This window comes from Melospiza georgiana, chromosome 9 (assembly GCF_028018845.1).
Source record: "Melospiza georgiana isolate bMelGeo1 chromosome 9, bMelGeo1.pri, whole genome shotgun sequence".
Lineage (NCBI taxonomy): Eukaryota > Metazoa > Chordata > Aves > Passeriformes > Passerellidae > Melospiza > Melospiza georgiana.
In genome coordinates this window covers 20,833,365-20,853,234 of record NC_080438.1, presented here as the reverse complement: position 1 = coordinate 20,853,234, position 19,870 = coordinate 20,833,365, and the positions used below count along the sequence as shown (strand labels likewise).

The following is a 19,870-nucleotide window of genomic DNA, read 5'->3' as shown; positions in this document are numbered from 1 at the left end:
CAGGCGGGGGCTCGGGGGGAACAGGAGTTTATGGCGGGGTGGGGGCGGTCGTGGCTGCCCGCGGCTCCCAGCCGCTCATGAGCAGGTAGGACTGGTTGGCGATGTCGGTGCTGGACAGGCGGCCCCCAGCGTGCTCCGGCGGCGGGCCCGCCTCACGCAGCGGGCCGGGCAGCACCTCCAGCAGGCAGGGCAGGACGGCCTCCTCCGGCGGCTGCTTGTCGAAGGCGCTGGCCTGAGGGGACACGGAGTGGACGGGGTAGGGGCTGCCCTTCGAGCTCCCCCGGGAGCAGCTGAGTCGCCCTGCCCACCCACTCACCTGGCCGTGCTTGCTGCTTTCCTGGAGGAAGCTGCCCAGAGCACGGTGCAGGTCGGGAACGGGCGGCCAGAGTTTCTGCTTCACATTGCTGGGTACGGAGGAAGGGGCATCGAATTTATCCTCAGACTTGAGGTGCCCTAATGCCCCGTGCAAGGTGCCCAGGCTTGGTGCTGGACCCCCCCGCCTGCCCCCGGCACAGCCCTTTACCTGTAGAGGGAGGGGAAGGTGCAGCGCAGCCCCAGGAGCACTGCTGAGAAGAGCAGCGGCACCACCGTAACACTGGGGATGAGCCAGCCTGCATCGGAGGAGGAACGCCAGAACTGTAGCCCTTCCCAGACCCACCAACTCTGAGCCCCTCGCAGCCCCCTGCCCCGTGCCCCCACCCCATTTCCAGCACTCTCCGCCTCTTGCCGTCAGCCGTGTGGCTCCTGCGGCCGCCAGCCCTGCCCCTTACCCGCATCGGCCACGGCATCAACCACAACGGGTTTGGACCAGGCGCTCCAGCTGCCCCGGTACCACGGCCCGCTGGGCCGGGCCCGCACCTGCGCGTGGTAGCGGGAGCCTGGCCGCAGGTCCAGGACCTCTTTCCTCGCTGCTTGTGGAACCTGCAGGACCTGCGGGGCAGAGCCGAGCTGGAGGCATGGCTGCTGTGGGCTGGCACCAAGGGGCGGGTCCCGCTTTGCCCGACCCCGCGCCTGCCGTGTGTCAGCAGCGCTGCTCGGGGTATCCTGGGCAGGCCTTACCTTCCAGTCGTGGCTGTTCTCCGTGGCATAGCGGACCTGGTAGTCCAGCTGCTCTGCCAGCAGCTCCAGGGGCGGCAGCCACTGCAGGCTCAGCCGGCCCTGCGTCACTGTTGCCTGCACAAGCTGTGGGGCATCTGTGAGCACTGTTGGTGTTGGGGATAGGCATTTGTCGCTCCTGTGAAACGGGACATGGGACACTGTGTCCCCTGTGAGCCAGGCAGGGGCTGTGGTGGCACTGGGACTCACCAGCCTGGTGCAGCCAAAAGGGCTCCTTGAAGTAGCTGAGTGTGGGCAGCATGCGGGTCCTGGTGACATTCACCAGGACAGAGATGGCACTGCCAGCCTTGGGCTGGAAGGTGCAGGCATAGGTGCCCTGTGCCCCCCTGCTCACCTCCTCGCACTGTTGCCATGCATCTTCCCTGTGGGAGGAGTGGGGAGCCAGTCAGTGTCACCAAAGCATACCCACAGCCAGCATTCCTCCTGCTCATCCCCAGGAAAGCTACTGCTGCTTGTAGTTGGAGGTGTAATGTGGTGAGGGGATATGAGATTGGTGGTGGAAGGACAGGACAGATCAGGGTATGGGCAAGGGGCCCAGTGTGGGATATTGGGACACAGCAGAGCAGGACCAGTGGTCCCTGGGATGTGCCTGCCTGAGTGCCACCTGCCTGCCATGCCCCTTACCTTGTGCCAGGCCCGCTCGGAGGTGGCTGGTAGAAGAGCTGGTGGGAGCTGTGGGGCTCTGCAGGGTCCCAGCTCCACTCGCAGCGCACGTGCCGCAGGTCAGGGGTGCTGCAGCACAGCCCGATGTCTCCTGGGCAGGGAGAGCCAGGACAGGGAGGGCGCTGCTTCCCCTTGGCCCCCAGAACTTTGGAGTCACACCTTGCCTACAACAGGACCCCCACCCCCTGCAGCCCCAAGCGTGGGTGCCTCCCTGCTGTACTGCCAGCACCCTGCAGAGGCGATGGCTGCTCACCCGAGGAGTGGGGTGTCTCTGCAGCCACAGCCTGCGACCAGGGCCCCCAGACGCCGTCCATGGAGGTACCGTCGGGCTTGCTGCGCACCTGGATGTGGTACCTCACCCCTGGCTCCAGGCCCCGGAGCACCACTCGAGTGTTGGCCTGGACCAGCCTCTGCAGGAGAGGGGCCAAGCTGAGGAGGAACTGCAGGCTCCAAACCCCCCTGCCCATCCCTGACACCTCTATGTACCTGTCCCAGTGCTGGGGAGGCTGCCCTGGGTGTGTGGGTGCTGACAGTTGACTGCATGGAGGGGTCCCCAGGGTGCTGCCCACCGGGGTTCAATGGGGTGCTGCAGGGCACCCCTGGGGAGCTGGCAGGGCAGCACTGCACCTCGTAGAGGAAGAAGTCTGGGAAGTCAGCGAGGGGTGGCTGCCACGACACGCAGAGCTGCCCTGCAGCCCCGGCCCAGCGGGCAGTGATGTTCCCTGGGGGAGCAACGAGACCTGCAGAGAACATGCCAGGGTGTTCGTCCTCCTGCAGCAGCCCCAGTCCGGGCAATGCCTGCTCCTGCTGGGGGACACATGGAAGTCCCTTCCCAGGCTCCACCACTCACGGTGTTGCCAGCCCCCGTGGCAGGCAGAAGGTCAGGGGACCCAGAGCTGGGGACTGTCCAGTTATGACAGGGCATTGCCCAGTGAAAGGGACTCACCCACGGCGTCCACGCTGAGCTCCCGCCAGTACTTGGTGTGGTTTGTGGTGGCATTCAGGACACGGAGGTGGAGCTGGGTGAACAGCCGCACGTCCTGGCTGGGGAAGACGCAGACATGTCGCTTCCCGCCAGCCCCACGGGGCCACGTGGAGACCACGCACGCTGTGGGCACATCCCTGAGGAACGGAGAGTGGGATCTTGCAGCACCTCACACCTCCTGACTCGGGCCAAGCTTGAGGAGAGGCGATGTGGGGCACAGCACCAAGACTCAGTGTCACCAGCTCCTTTCCCGTGCCATAATCCACTGCAGGGCACCGTCCCCATGGGGCTGAGGCGTAGCCAGGCCCCAGCCCTGCTGCAGGGTGTGCAGCGGCTGCTGTATGGCTTCCGTGGGCTCTCCATCTCTCCTTGCAGCTTGGAGCCACTGGGATGGCCCAGATTGCTGTGACACACTGCCGCTGCTGCTCTCTGTGCAGCAAGGAGGAGGCTGGGCTGTGCCCCCACCATCTCCTACCTGCTGTACCAGTAGTAGAAGTGGCACATCCCAGCTGTTGTCTCCTCCTCGTCCCAGAAGCAGGTGAGGTCCTCGAAGCAGCGGGAGAAACAGAGGATGTCCTCGGACACGCCTGCTAGCAGTGCAGCGTCTGGGAAGAGTGTGGCCATGAAGGAGCCCCTGGGCACAAACCCGTCCCCATCTCACCTGCTTCCACCTCAGGCACGCGGGGCAGCCTGGGCATGGCCGTGGCATGGGTGCTCTCCACCAGCTTGGCACACTGGGGAGGGACATGGCACCCATGCTGGCTGGCACGGGGGTCCTGGCTGGTGCAGGGCTCCCCCCGGCCCCACCACGCCCCCTCCTCAGTACACGAGGTCCTTGAGGACAAACAAACATCCCGAAATAGCTCTGCGGTCGGGGGGGAGCTCAGGGCCCAGCGATCAGGGGGAAGCACCCCTGCCCTGCTCATGCCGGAAGGTGCACGGAAGTGAGATAAGGAGGAGCAGCACCCCAGGGAAAGAGAAAGGGCCTGGGGGCTGGTGTGGGGCATGTGGTCCTGAGCAGGGGGGATGCCCAAACCCCTGCCCTGGGGGCATGGCTGTCCCCCTCAGTAAGCTGTGCTCCCTGTCATTACACAGACAAACTGGAGCATCACACCCTGCAGGATCTCTGTCTGAAGCACTGGTAGCTCTGCTCACATATGGGTGTCTGTCCTTGTTGTTGTGAAAGGGGGGACAACCCCAAGGTGCAGATGTGTGATGCACAGGGGTGGTCTTGCTGTCCCCAGCATTGCTTCAGCAGTCCCTTCTCCCCCGCCTCCCTCTGCCCTGTGACCTGCTCCAGCCTTCTTCCTACCAGCATTTGCTGCCTTCCCCAGAGGTTGCCCCCAGCTTTGGGACCCCACAAGCTCACTGCCAATGTCTGCTGCATTTGCTGAGTAAATCCATTCTCTGCTACACACCCTTGTACTGCCAGTTCAGCCCACCCTGGGCCAAGAATAAGTCACAGTTCCCAGTATTCTTGCCACCTTCTTGGTGTCCTTCTGCTCACCCTGTCCCTTCTCTTGCCTGACCCCCCCCAGCCCTGTTCCTCATTTCCCAGCCCTGTGTTGCCCTTCTTCCCCATTCCCATTGTCCCATCTCTGCCACAGCTCCCTCACCTGTTCTTCTCTTTTTGTCCCCATTACCCCACCCCAAGCCTCATGCAGGCTCCATGGCCTCACCCAGCTCCAAGCACCAGGAGATGAAGTGCCCAGGTCCCAGCAGCTCGGTGGCACAGGGACCCATGGCATCAGTGGGAGCCCACCCTGGTCCTGTGGGCTATCAGAGCATCTTTGCTGAGCACAGCCCATTTCTTAGGAGGGGCAGCTGCCCAGCTCTGCAGCCCCCACCAGCCATGCTTGGGCAGTGCTGCCAAGCCAGCGGAGGGCTCAAGGCACAGAGCCCTTTTGCAGAGGCTGTGGGCAGAGTCCAACCCTGACCCTCGTCCCACTGCCCCTATGGGGGTGACTCAGAATGTGCTCCCAAGTCTATCCTGGCCAGAAACCTGGGGCGGGGCTGGAGAAACAAGCAGGAGATCAACAGGGTTTTATTCAATAATGTTTTTTATGGTGTTACAGAAGGTTCTAAAGGGGCTAAAGAGGCACTTAAAGAATGCACGATTTCATTCTGAAATGAGACAAAGTTGGGGAGTGGCTCTGGCAGGTGCAGTGTGCCAGACTGGGGCCAGCTATCAGCTAAGATGAGCATGTCCAGCAGGACAGTAAGATCATGACAGCAAGGCTCCAGGAGCCCTGGGGTTAGCCTGGCAGTGCCACTGCATTGCCCATGATGCAGAGCTGTGCCATCAGATGTTAACTTGAGTCTTGTTTAAACCCTCATCACGTCATAACTCTGAGAACTTCTGATGAGTGAGGAGCCCCTCTGCTACCTCAGCAGGACTGGGAGCACCAGGCTGCCATCCTCAGGGGCAGCCCATGGGCAGCCAAGCTCTGCTTGCAGAGAGCATGGATATTCCTTTACTCCAAGCATCTCAGGGTGTCCCACAGGTGAGAAGCACGCTCCATTGCTCACCCTGAACACTCCCTGCACACCCTCCTGGAATGCCCCCTTCCCAATCCCATAGATTTTGGCTGCTGTGAGGTGCTCACTGCCCACACCTGGCATTCTAGCTGCTCTCTGGCCCATCCTTTGGGAGAGAAAATAGCCCCAAGGACCTACCTTGGGATGTCACTGGCTCAGGGGCTGATGGTGGGCTGCAGAGGCTGAGCAGGATGGCAGGGAGCAGTGAGAGCTGCCAGCCCTGGCACAGGCAGGCTGCCATCCTGCAACCTGTGTGCAGGAGCCACGCGTGCCGCACTCGGCCCTTCCCGGTGTCCTGGGAGCTGCTGCGGCTCCTCCAGGCGATACCTTTATCTGGGAAGTGGAGGCTGTGCAGCTCAGGAAGCCTGGCTGGGGGCTCCCCCCACCCCATCACCAGCACTTCCCTGTGCCTGAAACCACAAGGCCACAGCCCCCCTGCCGCTGGCCGCAGTGCCAAGAGAGACTGCTCCTATCAGATAGGCGGCATGTTCCTGCCCTTGTGGCTGCTGGCATGCTGGGAGGATGGGGTAGGAAGAAAAACAACCCCGAGAAACTAGGGAGGCCCCTGTGTGGGGCAGGGCAGGCTGTTGGGGCTGCTGCCACACGGGAGCACGGGATGTGGCACAGCTGATCTGCCTCCATGGTGTCCTGTGCTGCCCAGCACTGGGGTGCTCCAGGTCTGCTCTTCCAGCAGCACTGTGTCTGTGGCAGTGCTGGGAGCAGAGCTGCAGACACAGGGGGCAAAGCCCTCAGAGGTGGTGCAGGAGCAGGGCCACCACAGTGAGGTCCCACAGCCATGCTCAACCAGTCCGTCACTTCTGGTGCTGGAGGGTCTCCCACCCTGCCAGGGCACAGCTCTATTGCACAGCCCAGGGAGCACCAGCCAGGACACAAGGAGCCACTTGCACATGTGTCCCCTGGGCACCAAGGCCAGGTTTGCTTCTTCAAGCCCAGCAGCTGAGGACAGCACTAGAGGCACCGAGGGAAGAGCAGTGCCAGCCCCAACTTGCCACAGACAGATTTTGTCAAAAAAAGAAGACCTAGGTGTGAGCAGGAGTGGTGACACTGCCCCAGACACTGTCCCCAGCTGGGAGCAGAGGGAGTGCAGAAGAAGTGGCACATGTCAGGCTGTTTGTGAGGGTCAGTCCCCATCACTGATTCACTGGGGACCTCAGAGATGGGGCAGAGCTGCAGGTCACACCAAAGAGCACAGGACCCAGCTGGAGGAACAGGGCCATCCCTTTAAAGACCAGCCAGCTGGGGGGAAGCTGCAGGAACAATTTTTAAGCATGCAAGTGGCAGCTGTGCATAGGAAGGACATAGTCTGTTCTCCATATCCGTTTGGGGACAAGACCAAGTCTCAATTGTGTGTGTGGGAAAAGATCCCAGTTGGATCCTAAGAAAACCCATCTCCGTGCCATGATGAGACCCAGGACTTGTCTGGGAATGCTGGGACATTCCTGGGGATTATCACAGGACCCCAATGGGAACAGGATTATGAGGAGTGCCCACCACAGCAGCGGATCCTGTTCCCCAGTGCTGTCAGTGGGGCAGAGGTGGGTACCCACCAACACTCCTCTGGACCTGGCTGTTGCATGATCTTTATTGTCCATAAGGCAGAGCTGACATCTCCAAAGGGTCATGGCAGAGCTGGAGGCTGTGCACAGCCAACACTGTCCTTTTGCACCCACCAGGGTGGCCCCATCCCATGCCAGCAGCGTTGCTCACAACCCCTGGCACCACTTCAGGCCCAGAGCATGCCGAGGGCTGCAGCTGTATTGCTGCTTCCTCCTCTCACCCAAAGTTTAAGCATTTGTGTCCGTGGGCTTAGGCAGTGCCTTGGCTCCTGAGGGAGGCCCTCTCCTGCCTGCTCTGCTGCCAGCGCCCTGCTGCTGCTTGTCCTTGGGGGCCACCCCAGCGTGTCCCAACAGTATGGGGCTGTTAGTGGCTGGCACCATGCCAGGGAGGGGATGGCACAGTCCCGCTGCAGGGAAGGCACTCTTGAGAAGGGGCACTGCGATTTGGCTGCTTGGCCCTGGAGAGGATGAGCAGCCCCTTGTCCCCAGAGCACTGTTCCAGCAGGCTGGGGCCAACGCAGCCTCACGCCTCCTCGGCGGTGGCATCAATCCCCGCGTAGGTGAAGTTCTCGAACAGGGCCATGTTCACGTAGGCCTGTGGGGGAACCCCAGTTAGGAGCCAGTTGTGAGCATGTCCACATCTATCTCCTGTCCCCACTAGCATGCTCACGGGCACTGTGCCCTGTTGTGTCCCTGCACCCAAAAGGTGATGGTGGGGTTAATCCCCACGCATGGTTCTGCTGCCACCACTCACCTTCCTGGCCTCCAGCATGCGGATGAGCTGCATGGAGATCTGGGCGAAGGGAGGGCGCTCGTAGGGGCGGTCCCGCCAGCACTGCCGCATCAGCTCGTACCTGGGGGCGGAGAGTCGTGGGCGGCTCAGTGAGCACGGGAGGACAGGGGACGGAAAAGCTCCTTGTGGGAGATGGAGGAAGCAGGCAGGAAACTAAAGCCAAGGAAAGGCGTTTGGGTGTGGGACCCCAGCGCATTCCTCAGCCACAATGCAGAGGCAACCAGGCAGAAGCTACTGGAAGTTGGTGCGAGCCCTGTGGAGCAGTGGGGTTACCTGGTGCCACCACCAGTTCAGGCTCTGTCCACTTACACCTCGTCGTCGCAGTTACGCGGCTTCTCCATGCGGTATCCCTGGGGCAGCTTCTCATAGAGCTCGGCACACGTCATCCCGCAGTACGGTGTCCCCCCTGCAGCCAGAGACACCCGGGGCTGAGGAGGTGACAGTCCCTAGGGTGTTCCCCCCAGGGCCCCAGGATAACCAGACCTACAGGGACCTGAGTGAAGGCAGGGGACAGGGAAGAGCCTTACCCAAGCTGACAATCTCCCAGAGCAGGACACCGAATGACCACCTGAAAGGGGAGGAGCCGAGGCTGTGACAGAGCGCCCAGCTGTGCCTCACTGATGGGCACAGGGCAAAGCCCAGGGTGCAACAGGCAGCCAGGGCTTGGGCTGAGCCAGCAGCTCCTCAGGAAGGTGCACCAGCATCACCCCCTGCCCTTGCAGCACCCAGAGCAATAGCCTTGCCTCTCTGACTGCACCAGAGAGGAGTGGAGGTGCCACAGCCATGCCCCAGCCCGGTGCCCCTGCCTGCAGCACTTACACATCACTCTTGGTGGTGTACACGCTGTAGTTGAGGGACTCGATGGCCATCCAGCGAACCGGCAAACGGCCCTGGGGAAAGAGAGAGCCACCATCAGGGCTGGAGGAGTGCCTCCTGGGGGGAAGACAGCTGTGATCCAGCCAGTCCTGCCATGGTGGGTTGGTCACACTGATGATAGGCCTCCTGCCCACCACACTGGTGCAGGCTCCATGGGGATGTTTCACTCCTGCCTCACCATTGTCTTCTTCACATAGACCTCCTCCCCTCTGGAGAGGCCAAAGTCAGCAATTTTGGAGGCCAGGTTTTCTCCCACCAGAATGTTTCTTGCTGCCAGGTCCCTGTGAATGAACTGAAAGGGAAGAGCAGTTAGCAGGAGCTACATGCTCCCTCCTGCTGGCCCCAGGGACCTCATTCCTTGATGGGGAACCCCCAGGCCTCAGGGAGAGGGTGATCTGAGGGGCTTGCTGCGATGTACCTGCTTCTCACTCAGGTACTGCATCCCCTTGGCCACATCTGAAGCAAACTGGAGGAGCTGCTGGGATGTGAGGGTGGAGGCAGTGCCGTGCTCTTTGGCAAAGGCTGGGTCGGTTTCCAAGACTCGGCTCTTGCGGAGGAAGTCGAGGAGGTTTCCATATGGAGCGTACTCAATGGCGATGTACAGGTAGCCTGGGGGGCAGGAGGTTGGGCAACTGGGGCTCTCCCCAGCAAAAAGGAATAGACAGCTGGTCAGGGGTGGTGGGGCAGGGTAGAATGGGACAGCCCTCACCCTTGTTCTCACAGGCACCCAGCAAGTTGATGATGTTGGGGTGATGGCCCAGTTTGCACAGCACCTCCAGCTCCCCAGCAAAGTCCCGATGGTCATTCTCTGAAGCAAACTCTGGAAGCAAAGAAGGGATGAACACCTCGGGCTACAACAGAGGCCTTTCCTCTGCTTCTCTGCAAAAGACTCCTGATGCTCCCCAGCACAAGCATGGCTCAGGACGCAGCTGCAGCAGTCAGCCCACCCTGCCTGCCTCCCCCAGCACTCACCTTTCAGCATCTTGATGGCTGCATTCATTTTCAGGCCGTCCTTTTTGATCATGGCCCTGATTACCTGCCCAAAATTGCCCTCCCCGATCATGTCCTCAAACTTGATGTCTTCCCACTCCAGGATGGGGTAGCTGAGGGGCTCAGGCTGTGGCTTGGGCCGGCGCGTGAGGGTCAGGGTCCCCGAGTTGAACTGCAGGATGGTCTCTTCCCCCTGGCAGATGGAAGCGGGTGAGGTTAGAGGCACCGGGCACCTGCCCGCCCATGCGGCAGTCCCAGCAGGACAGGAGTCATGGGCAAGGGTGGGCTCCGCACCCTCTCCGTGTGGAAGTGAGGTCTGGCTGCATCCGGGCTGGAGGCTATGGAACGTGACCTGGAGCGGGCTGGGACCTGGGGAGCAGGGGACACGGTCCTGGCGGGGCAGGCGGCACTCACCGAGCCAGACTGGTACGTAAAGGTGCGGCGCCGGTGGAAAAAATTCTTCTTGATGAGGAAAAGTGCCAGGAGAGCAAAGAGGATGGTGAAGCAAGTGACGGACACAGAGCCAACAATGGCCAAGAGCAGCTGCTGGTCTGTTCCCGCCTGCTCAGTGCCCTGGCTGCCCAGGCTGGGCGGCACACTCAGCACTCCTGCCAAAAGGAGGGATGGAGGGTTGTGGTGCATGGTCAAGCCCTGCCTGGCCTGCACTAGTGGCCAACCACCATGGCAGCAGCCCTCTCCCAGCACCAAGATCCCCAATGAAGATACCATAACCACATCCTGAGCTCCTGGTGCCACAGTGGCACAGAGGGGAAAGTGTCACAGCCCAGCTCCTGACACTGAACCACTGGTTTCTGGACCTCCAACCAGCTTTGGGTCAAGCCATGATCTCCTCCCATGCTTGCTCTGCTCTGCTCCCCCAGCCCCTTGATTCACATCCCCTGCTGCCCAAGGCAGAGTCACTCTTAAGGTGCCATGATGTCATCATGCCACCCCTCCCCCTGTAGGACTAGGAGGAGCAGGTTTTCTTAAGACACCAAGAGTTTTGGTCTTGGGCTGCTGCTTCAGAGCCACACTCAGAGGTTGCCACAAGCACCCCAATCATTCTTTGCTGATCAGAATCTGAGCCCAAGCTGCAGCAGAGCTGTGAGCCCCCTGCCTGCTGGGACACCCCTCTCACCGTCCCCGAGGGTCTTGGCTTTCACGGGCAGGCTCCATTCCCCTGGCACATGGGAGTTGGCACGGACACGAAACTGGTAGCTGGTGCTGGCATTGAGGCCCCCAACGATCTTGGTGGTCTCGGCGCCGCTGTCGGTGTCGATCCACTGGGGTTCACTGGTGCCCCCCACCTGCTGCAGCTCCACGATGTACTTGGTGATGCCCCCGTTGGGGTACTCGGGCACCTGCCAGGAGAGCCTGACCGCCGTGTCGGACACGGGCTCTGCTGAGAGCAGCTGTGGGGAGGAGGGCCCTGGGACCAAGAGAGAAGAGTGTCAGGCCCAGAACAGGGCTCCTTGGGCTGCTGGGCCTCAGTGCTGCTGTTGGGATTGAACCCTGCGCATGGCAATGGCAACCAGAGCCAGGTCAGCTTTGAGGGATCTTCAGGGACCCCAGCCCCTGCTTGGAGGAGGTGGAGGTGCTCTCCATGTACCACAGTGAAGCAGGACTGTACTCCCAAACGTTCCAGCCACACCATCTGAGGTCTAAATGCCTGTGATTGACTAGCTCTTGTGACTTTTTATTCCTTCAGGCCTCTGTCACATACTGCCTGCCCACCACCTCCTCTGAGACCTCTCCTGCCTGCCCACATCCCTAACCCTAAATTTCCAGATCATACAAAGCTCTTACAAGCAGAGAGCAGAGGAAACCTGTTATCCCTGAAGCCTGATGTCTATCAGTCCTCTCAATGTGTACTGTACGGTGCCAAGCCCCCCCAAAGGCCTCGTGTATGCCTTTCCCCATGGCTGCCAGAAAGCTTGGTCAGGCTGGTGCTCCATCTCTGCATGGTCTTCTACCTACTCCAGGGGCTGTGTGTGTGTGTGCCCACAGGTGGGACTGCAGGGCTCCCCAGGCCCTATTGACCACACAGCAAAATTACCTGGCAGCAGAGTTAAAGCAAACCAAAAGGGAAGTATTTTTTCATGCAAAGTATAATAATATAGAGGAACTAGTCGCTACAGGGTATTGTAAAGGCTGCAAGTATAGATAGGTCCATCGGGGTTTGAGCAAGGGTGTAGAGAACAGATTTGTCTGTGACCATCACTCTGGATGACCTGAATGTCACATTCAGCTTAGGATGTTTCTCGGCTCCTTGATGCTGGAGACTGCAGGATCTAGTGGGGAAAGGAGGGCCCATTTTCCCCAAACAGCTGTTCATGTTCTATCAGAGATGGGAGAAGGAGCAGCCAGACCTGGGGATGGTTGCTGTTACAATTATAACTGATTTATCATTGTAATTCCCTGTTACAGTTCCCAGCATTCCACTGGACCCACCTTTACTGCTGATCATGACCTTGTAGGGGTCAGAGGGTGGCCCCAGGCTGGTGCAGTGGTACACCAGCACCTCCAGCCTGTACTCCTTGTTAAACTCCAAGCCCCCAATGCGGGCAGAGAGCACAGAGATGGATGTGATGTTTTTCTCAGAGACCAACCGCCTTGCAGAGTCAAAGAGGTGGACAATGAACCCATGTGCTGGCTCATGGTTGCTTGGCAACTTCCAGGTGACATGAAGCATATTTTTCTCTTCTACGGACCAGCCTTCGATCACAGGTTTGACTGTGGGCTCTGCAAACAAAAAGGCAGCAAAATCTCACGGCACATCAGCTGCGAGACCTTTCAGGCTCTGTGCTGTGCAGGGTCAGGGTCAGGGTCAGGGCCAAGGAGATGGAGGCTCACCAAGGCAGTCAGTCACCATGATGGCTTCAGGACCCTTGCTGCCCTCCCCACCAGCCCCTGGCCGGCTCAGCTGCGCCTTGACGATGTAGGCGGTCACTGGCCGGAGGTTCATGAGGGTGATGTTCTCGCTGTTGTCGACTGTTGGCCAAGAAAACATGTCAGAACCATGCCCATCATCCACAGCCTGCCCTGCCACCAGCATCCTCCTCAGCATCACCACAGGGGGCCTGATATGGAGACATCTGCCCACCCCAGACCTCACCCACCCACACAGAGGTTCTATCTGTGCCCCTCAGCCCTGCAGGCACATACCCACAATGGATGACCATGCTGAATTGTCATCCTTGGGCTTGTAGAAGAGCTTGATGGAGGTGATGGGTCCATCACCAGAGAAGCTGTCCACAGGTGACACCACGAGCTGGCGACTCTGCTTGGCCAACAGCCGGGGGGCGCTCAAGGGCACTGGTGGCACTTGGGGGGAAGAAGGGAATGACACTGGTGGGACTGGGACAACGAGGAGCAGAGAGAGCATGAATACATCTGCCACCTCTTGGCTCCTTCCAACTTTGTCAGGAGAGTCTTTTATAATCACCCAAACCTGTCTGCTGGCATTGCAGCCAACGATGGGAGGCACCCAGTCAGGTGCAGTGGTGGTATTGCCACACCACGTTGCCAGCCTCCCCCAACAACCCTGGCTTGTCCTGCTCCTGCCACCACACTTTCCTCACCTCGGATATTGACCTTGACTTTCCGGCTGTCCTGGCCCCCGGTGGTGGAGACCCGGCACTCCCAGAGCCCCGTGTCCGCCTTTGTCAGGTGCCGCACCTCAAACTCGCAGGTGATCTGCTTTGGCTCGATGATGGTTTTGATGACCTGTGGCACAGAGGGTGCTGTCAGCCTCTCCACTCTGCTCCTGGCTCAGCCCCCATGAGTGTGAGGCTGCCCAGCAGCTGCAGGTACTCTCGAGGGAGCTGTGAACATGGAGATGGTGGTGGGGCAAGGGCGCGGGGCAGTACCTTGAGGACAGTGCCGTCAGCCTTGCGCAGCTCCACGCTGTCCCTGGTGGGCAGTGGGTTGCCGACGGCCACACAGCTGATGATGGGCTCTGAGCCCAGGTTGAACTCCAGCTCTGAGGCCAGCTGGATGATCTGGGGGAACCGGTCTGGTACACAGAAATCAACATTAGGGCTGGCCCTGCTCCTCTGCTACAAGAAAGCCTGGCACCTTTTCCTGGACCTAGATAGTGCCAAGGGAAAGGTGCTGGATGCTGTGGTCCAGCCCTGATCCCCAACCCCACTGGACTCAGCAACACTCTCAGCACAGATAACGCTGGGATCCAAACCAGATGTTGCCCTTGCTATGTCCTGGTTTCTACAGACTTGGAGTCTAATTCCACAGCCAAGGGGTCCTGCTGAACCAGCTGGAGGGACCAATAGCCAATGGCCCTCCCAGCCACTGATGAGGAAGGAGCCAGCACCCACTAGAGGGTGGGGGATGGAAACCTGCCACAGCCCTATGCCAACCTCACCTGACTTCTCACAGTGCTGCCCATGCCAGCCTGCGGGGCAGACACAGCCACTGAAGCGGTTACAGCTGCCTCCATTTTGGCAGGTGCACTCCAGGGCACAGTCAGGGCCGTAGAATCCTGAGGGACAGGCTGTGGGAAGAGAAGAGCTCACTGCTACTCCTGGCCATGGCACAGGACCACAGAGACAGCAAGCAGCTGATGCAGGCAGTGGTACTGCTCAGCCTGTGCTGACCCTCAGATGAGGAGAGGGTTGCAGAGGTGCTGCTGGAGAGCAGCCAGGCCCTGCAGGAAGCCCAGCTGGGTGAGAGCTGATGGACACCCATGTCCCTGTACCTTGGTCGCAGCGGGAGCCGCTCCAGCCCGAGGCACAGGAGCAGCCATAGGGGTCGAGAAGGCAGAAGCTCAGCCCCTGGCAGCCCTGGGCTCTCTGGCACGTCTCCTGGCAGTTGCGGCCAAACTGGCCTTCCTGGCAGGCTGGAAAAAGAAGCATGGTCTGGCCTCACCCACCATTCATCCATGCCCTTACTGCTTGTGCATGGCACAGAGCTGGCTCAGGTGCCCCAAGCCCCATGTCACCACCTGGAGGAGACATAGGACCCATGTGGCTGGTCCAGCCCTGGCCCAGAAACAGAGGGCACTGAAGGTGGGGAGGCACTGGGGATGAACACGGCATTTCTAGACACCGTACTCAGGTCTAGGGGTGCAAGAGAGCCCCCACATATGCCCTGAGCACAGCACCCAGTGCTGGGCAGGTGGAACCCACCTCTCTCACAGCGGGTGCCCATGAACCCTGGAGGGCAGATGCATTCACCAACGTGGTCGTGGCAGATGCCGCCGTTCAGACAGTCGGGACAGTCCTTGTCACAGGATGGTCCCCATTTCTTTGCAGGGCAGGCTGCAGAGAGAGCAGAGAAGGCCAGAGTGCCACCTGGCACAGGGCACGGTATGGCTGTCCCCAGTCCCAGGCAGCCAGGGCCCTGCTCACCTCTCACGATGAGGCGGTAGAAGGCACTCCACAGAGGGCTGTCCCCCATGAACGCAGCACTGTAGACACCGCTTTCGTTGACACTGACATTGGGGAGTGTCAGGACAACGTGGTCATCCTGCACCTCACCCCGGTCCGTGGTTTGGTAGTAGGTGCCTGCAAGGGGACAGAGGGTTATCTGTGACCTCCTGTGCCCCCAGGGCCAGTGCCAGGCACCAGCTGGGAGCAGCTCCAGCCCTGGGTCTGCTCTTGGAACTACTTGCCGTTTCTTTTCCACATAACATCTGACTCCTTCCTATTGAGGATCCTGGCAGAGAAGGTGGCCGCCTCGGCAACATTCACAGACTGTGTGGCCTTCACTGGGAAGAGGTGGGCTGCAGAGGAGGAGGAGGCACAGATTGCACAGCAGTCACCCCCTGAGGGCACTCACACCTGGTCACACCAGGACACACCCTGGCATGTTCCTGCTGGAATGTCATGACACATCTCCCTGTCCGCTCCATGTTGGACCCAAGACCCCCCAAGCCTCTGCAGGAACAGGGCTCCCTTCCTGGCCCCTTGAGCCCCTTCAGGCAGACACCGAGGAATGGGATTTGGCACCCTGCCCTCTGACCAGCCCACCATCTGCACAGCATGCTGGTGGCAGCAGTCTGGGGAGGTGACATCTGAACAAGTGTGCATGGTGCACCCCACCTGCTGGTGAGGTGTGGAGTGCTGCAGGCAGGGAAAGCAGGGCTGGTAAGGGGAATTAAGTGTGCAGGAGGCTGCACTGCAGCCCCCAGGACCAGCAGCCCTGTCACGGCTGTTTTCCTGATTCCCCAGGTGCTGGAGTGTGCAGCAGCAATGAACTCCTGGAGTATTAATGTGAGTCAGCCAGACCCCAGCCTGAGCACAAACAGGGCTATAAATACCTTAAGGCCGGGGAAACCAAGCCCTGGGCGTGCCAGGACAGACACAAAGGAGGACACAGGCAGCTGCTGGCTTTTGGAGCCTGGCAGCACTCCAGCTTGCACACACTAAAAGAGCCACGCCAGGCTGGAGCTAAAACACATCCAGCCCTGTGTCCTGCCCCTCTGAGGCCAAGGACCAGGAGGAAGCAGCACATGCTGCAGACGCCCAGGGCAGGGCACCGCAGGTCACACTTGGCAGTCATTTCCCAGAATCACCTCCCCATCTATCCCTCTAGCTGGGATCTTTGTTCCATGGACTTTGAAGCCCTCAGTGGTGGGCTCACAGATATGGCCCTCACTCTGTTTCAATCCACCTCAATCCCTGGAATGAAAGGCAACAGTTCCCTGGGGACCCCTAAATGCAACAATTTGCATTTGTGCACACCGATTTGCCTGTCACCCCATCACTGAAGCCCTCCCAGACTGCATCTCTCCCCTCTCTGTCACTCCATAGTGCATTCATCATCTCCCCAGGCAGCTCAGGAACAGCAGGCAGCATGGCTGCTTGCTCAGCTCTGCACCCACAGCTGGTGACACAGGTCCATGCAAAGACCTCGTGCCATGCCAGTGGGAACTCCCTTGTGTGACAAGAACTGCTCCTATTCCTACTCTCCCCTTTTTTAGTCAGTTATTTACCCATGCAAAGATCACTCCTGCCACCCCCTGGGTGCAAAGTTTCTCTCAAAGAACTTTGGAGAGGGATTTTTCCCAGTTTTCTCCAGGAATTTGAGCAGACAGTATCAATTTTTCACAGCATCCTCACTGCTGCCACCCCAGCAATCCTACCACTGCAAACTCTTTCTCAGGGACCATGCCACCAAATATTCTCCTCTTTATTACAGTTTGTGCTGCTTTTCCAGGTTCTGACTTGAGTTTTCAGGTCTGTAACTCCCTACCCAGAAGTTTTAGGAAGGTCTGGTTTCCCAAGGACAGCCTTGCTCACCGCACACCCAGCCTGGTGATGTTGTGGTGCTCCATTCTGCAATTTATCACCTGTCTCCTGCCAACAACAGTGGCATTTTAGACAGATCCTCCAGCAAATTTTCCCAACCTTTTTGTTGTACACACAGATACAAAAATTTTTAAAATGTTGGTTTTCTGCAGTTGTTTTTCTGGATGTCTTTCTGCTCTGGAAAGTGTAAAAGATAGTTTATTGACAGATTTAAACACTTCTGAAATTGCTTCTCAGGATCTCTTTGGTTAGCTTTACTTTGTTTTTTCAGTAATCCTTCCAAAACTTATCAAACTTCCTAAGTTCTTCTCCATGCATGACCTTTTGGGAGCTGCCAGCTTTCCTCTAACAGCATTCCCCACCCACTGTTTAATCACCCTGGCTGGCTTTGGTGTTCTCTCAGGCTAAACAGGAGAGATGGCACACACCAAGCCACTTCAGTGGGTTCTATATCCAGCTCTCCTGCAAACATGTCAATTTTTTGCTTACTAATTCCTTTATTTTTTTACCTTCTCCTCTAAACAGAGCAATAGAAGCTTCTTAGAAACTTGTGAAAGAGACACCTTTTTGGCACTTGTAACTCCCACAGGGGCTCCTCCAAAGCACTATTTTATTTTTTGGCTAAGAGGACCCAGGAGTGGGGGCTGACTGAGAACACCCCACCATGGGAAGCACTGTCCCAGGCATGGAGCCCCAGAGCCATCACCTCCATCCATGATTTATAAACAAAGACATCTGGGGGTGCAGAAATCCCTCTGTGCTCCTCACCCCATGCTGCTGGTCATGTCTCCCACAATGTCTCCATTGGCCTCTGCTCCATTCCTCAGTGCCACCCTGCTTGCTCAGACAATCCAGCTCTGTTTCCAACAGCACCACTGCCATTTTTCAGCTTGAGCCTCTTTACAAGGACAAAAGCTGAGTCCTGCTCCCTGGGTAATGCTTAGGCCACAGCAGCAGCCTCTGTGCCCCAGCTTGGAGACACTCAGTATCCTTGCTGAAGCTGTGTCTTAACACGGGCAGGGAAACTTGTATCCCCTCCTCTTATTCTGAGCAAAAGGACAACTGTCTTAGCTAGATGTTCTAAAAAAGAGCTAGAAAGCATCCTGAGGCAAATATCACAGAAAATTTCAGTTTTGCAAAGTCTCAAGCACAGGGAGGGAAGGTCAGAGGGGCAGGGTGGGAGCATGCTGCCCCAGGTGGTGTCCCTGCTGCTGGTCAGCCCAGGGAGGCCCTTTGGATTCTTATGGCCCAAAACAGGAGCAGCAGATGAGCCCAGCACTGCCCTTGGCTACAGTGCAGTCTGGCAGTGCCTCTCACCAAGCCCCACTGCTGGAACGGTGGTGTGGTGCCCCGGGATGATGTTTGTCCAGCACCTGGGAGGCTGCCAAAGATCTGCCCCAGCACTACCTCCTCCCCTTGAGCCTGTAGTGAGGGAATGGGCTGGCACAGCTCCAAAGGGCTACCCCCTGCTCTGGTTAATGATTTCCAGACCCCACAACCTCCTCCAAGGGCACTCAGCTTCCTCTTGGACCTTGCCCTTCTCCCAAGCCTCATTATAAACACAGACAGCTCCTCCATGGGGCTCGACCATGCTCCTCCAGCTGAACATCCCTTCCACCTCCCTTCCATCTCCCTGCCACCAGGGCCGGTCGACCCCAAACCCAGCTTATGGATCACCACTGTCGCCCCACGTCCCTGCCTGGTGCTGGGATTGCGCAGCAGAGGGCAGGAAGGTCCCCTGTGCACCCGACTGGCAGGCAGGGGCCTCCTGCTGCCCCCAGAAGGCACTCACCATTGTGGCTGTTGTGCACATAGACCACCTGGGCCTGCTCGGTCGGGGTGTGCCCCAGACAGTAGAGGATCCCCACCGGGTCACCCTTGGAGAAGCCCCTGGCCTGGACTTGGTTGCTGCGGTTGCGGTAGTTTTGGAAGTTCATTTTGGGGTGAGTCATCACGATCTTGTTCTCCCGCTCGATCTGCAGGTAGCTCACGTCGTGCTCCCCCACCACGCAGGAGATGAAGAAGTCGGAGTGGGACCGGCTCTGCACGTTGGCGACCAGGGTGATGTCCAGGATGGCCCCTGGGGTGAGGGAGCACAAGGGCACATCACAGCTGGGCACCAGCATGGCCACACCAGCCCTGCCTCGGGGCCAGATCCTGTCACCCAGATGTCTCCCCCTTTCCAGAACATTTTTGCCATCCCCAGCCCTGAAGGCACAGCCAAGGCAAAGCAAGGTGCATTGCAGACACATTGGGATGACACAGTGTGCATTTCTGTTCTCCTTTCGGAGACCTCAGCTGGATCAGCTCCCCAGCATGAGCCAAGCATGCATCAGAATGGGATTCTTGGGGTGCCTCTCCTCCCATGTCAGAGAGAGACAGCCAGAGGCCTCTGAGAGCTCCAAATGGCTGATCACAAAAGGACATTTCCTCCCTCCCAACCCTGCTCCGATGGCGCCACTGAGCTTCCACAGCTGCCTCTTCCCACCAAGCCACCCTGAGGCAGGGGCTGCTCACTTAAGTCAGATGAAAAGGAGCAATTTACCTGCCAGATGTGGGAAGAGAAGTAGAAGGTAAAGCTGGAGTCCCATGTCCTTGGAGCTTGTTCCAAATCTGGCAGAGGTCAGAAAATCCCCAGCATTTCCTGGCTATGGGGCTCAGAGCCGGAGGCTATGGCTGCCTAGGAGCTCCACGTGAGCAGCAGCTCAGGTCCGCTGCTCCCTGCCCGTGTCCCCCATCCTCCGTGCTGTTGGTTGACTTCCAGGGCAGCTGGGACCACCTCCTGTGGTGCATAGCCTGGACACGGACTGAGAGATGCGCCCGTTTCTCTGGCTCTGTGGCCAGCCAGATGCTCAGGAGCAGGGCTTGCTGGCCAAGGGACCGCTGGGATCCCCTGCCTGGTGGCAGCTCTTCTAGGGAAAGGCAGCCGCCCACCCCTCCAGGGCTAGGGCAGTGTGCTCAGGGTTCCCTGAGTCATGCTGAGCCCCTAGCCCAGGCAGGAGGTGCCCCGTCCTCGCTTTTCTTCCAATGTTCAGAGCGCCTCATGCCCCAGCCCGCCCGGGCA

General features: G+C 59.1%; 2 protein-coding genes across 2 annotated transcripts; both read right to left on the bottom strand.

Moving 5' to 3' along the window:
* Positions 1–28: 28 nt before the first annotated feature.
* On the bottom strand, positions 29–5,543 carry MPL (MPL proto-oncogene, thrombopoietin receptor). The gene is given in 11 exon segments (XM_058030539.1): positions 29–232; positions 317–404; positions 524–930; positions 1,060–1,202; positions 1,306–1,478; positions 1,741–1,870; positions 2,033–2,189; positions 2,266–2,519; positions 2,726–2,901; positions 3,249–3,369; positions 5,441–5,543. Coding segments are annotated over 11 exon segments (1,956 nt in total).
* A 1,372-nt stretch (positions 5,544–6,915) lies between these two features.
* TIE1 (tyrosine kinase with immunoglobulin like and EGF like domains 1) lies at positions 6,916–19,810 on the bottom strand. Its single transcript, XM_058030073.1, has 23 exons — positions 19,352–19,810; positions 18,599–18,886; positions 15,168–15,278; positions 14,905–15,060; positions 14,683–14,814; positions 14,253–14,393; positions 13,920–14,048; positions 13,408–13,553; positions 13,120–13,264; positions 12,704–12,862; positions 12,392–12,529; positions 11,990–12,280; positions 10,677–10,967; positions 9,953–10,146; positions 9,521–9,731; positions 9,258–9,368; positions 8,967–9,157; positions 8,727–8,840; positions 8,492–8,562; positions 8,200–8,240; positions 7,982–8,078; positions 7,634–7,733; positions 6,916–7,474 (listed from the first exon to the last, which is right to left on the bottom strand). The coding sequence occupies exons 1-23, from the start codon at positions 19,395–19,397 to the stop codon at positions 7,403–7,405; spliced, it is 3,375 nt and encodes a 1,124-aa protein (XP_057886056.1). The 5' UTR covers positions 19,398–19,810; the 3' UTR covers positions 6,916–7,402.
* Positions 19,811–19,870: the final 60 nt, after the last annotated feature.

What these genes read in the sequence shown, in the direction of transcription:
- TIE1 (XM_058030073.1), bottom strand. Translation starts at nt 19,397, where the DNA reads ATGGGACTCCAGCTTTACCTTCTACTTCTCTTCCCACATCTGGCAG. An exon ending in TCTCTTCCCACATCTGGCAG is followed by an intron (nt 18,887 to 19,351) that starts GTAAATTGCTCC and finishes CCCTCACCCCAG; the next exon opens with GGGCCATCCTGGACATCACC. An exon ending in CGGCTCCCGCTGCGACCAAG is followed by an intron (nt 14,049 to 14,252) that starts GTACAGGGACAT and finishes CTCTTCCCACAG; the next exon opens with CCTGTCCCTCAGGATTCTAC.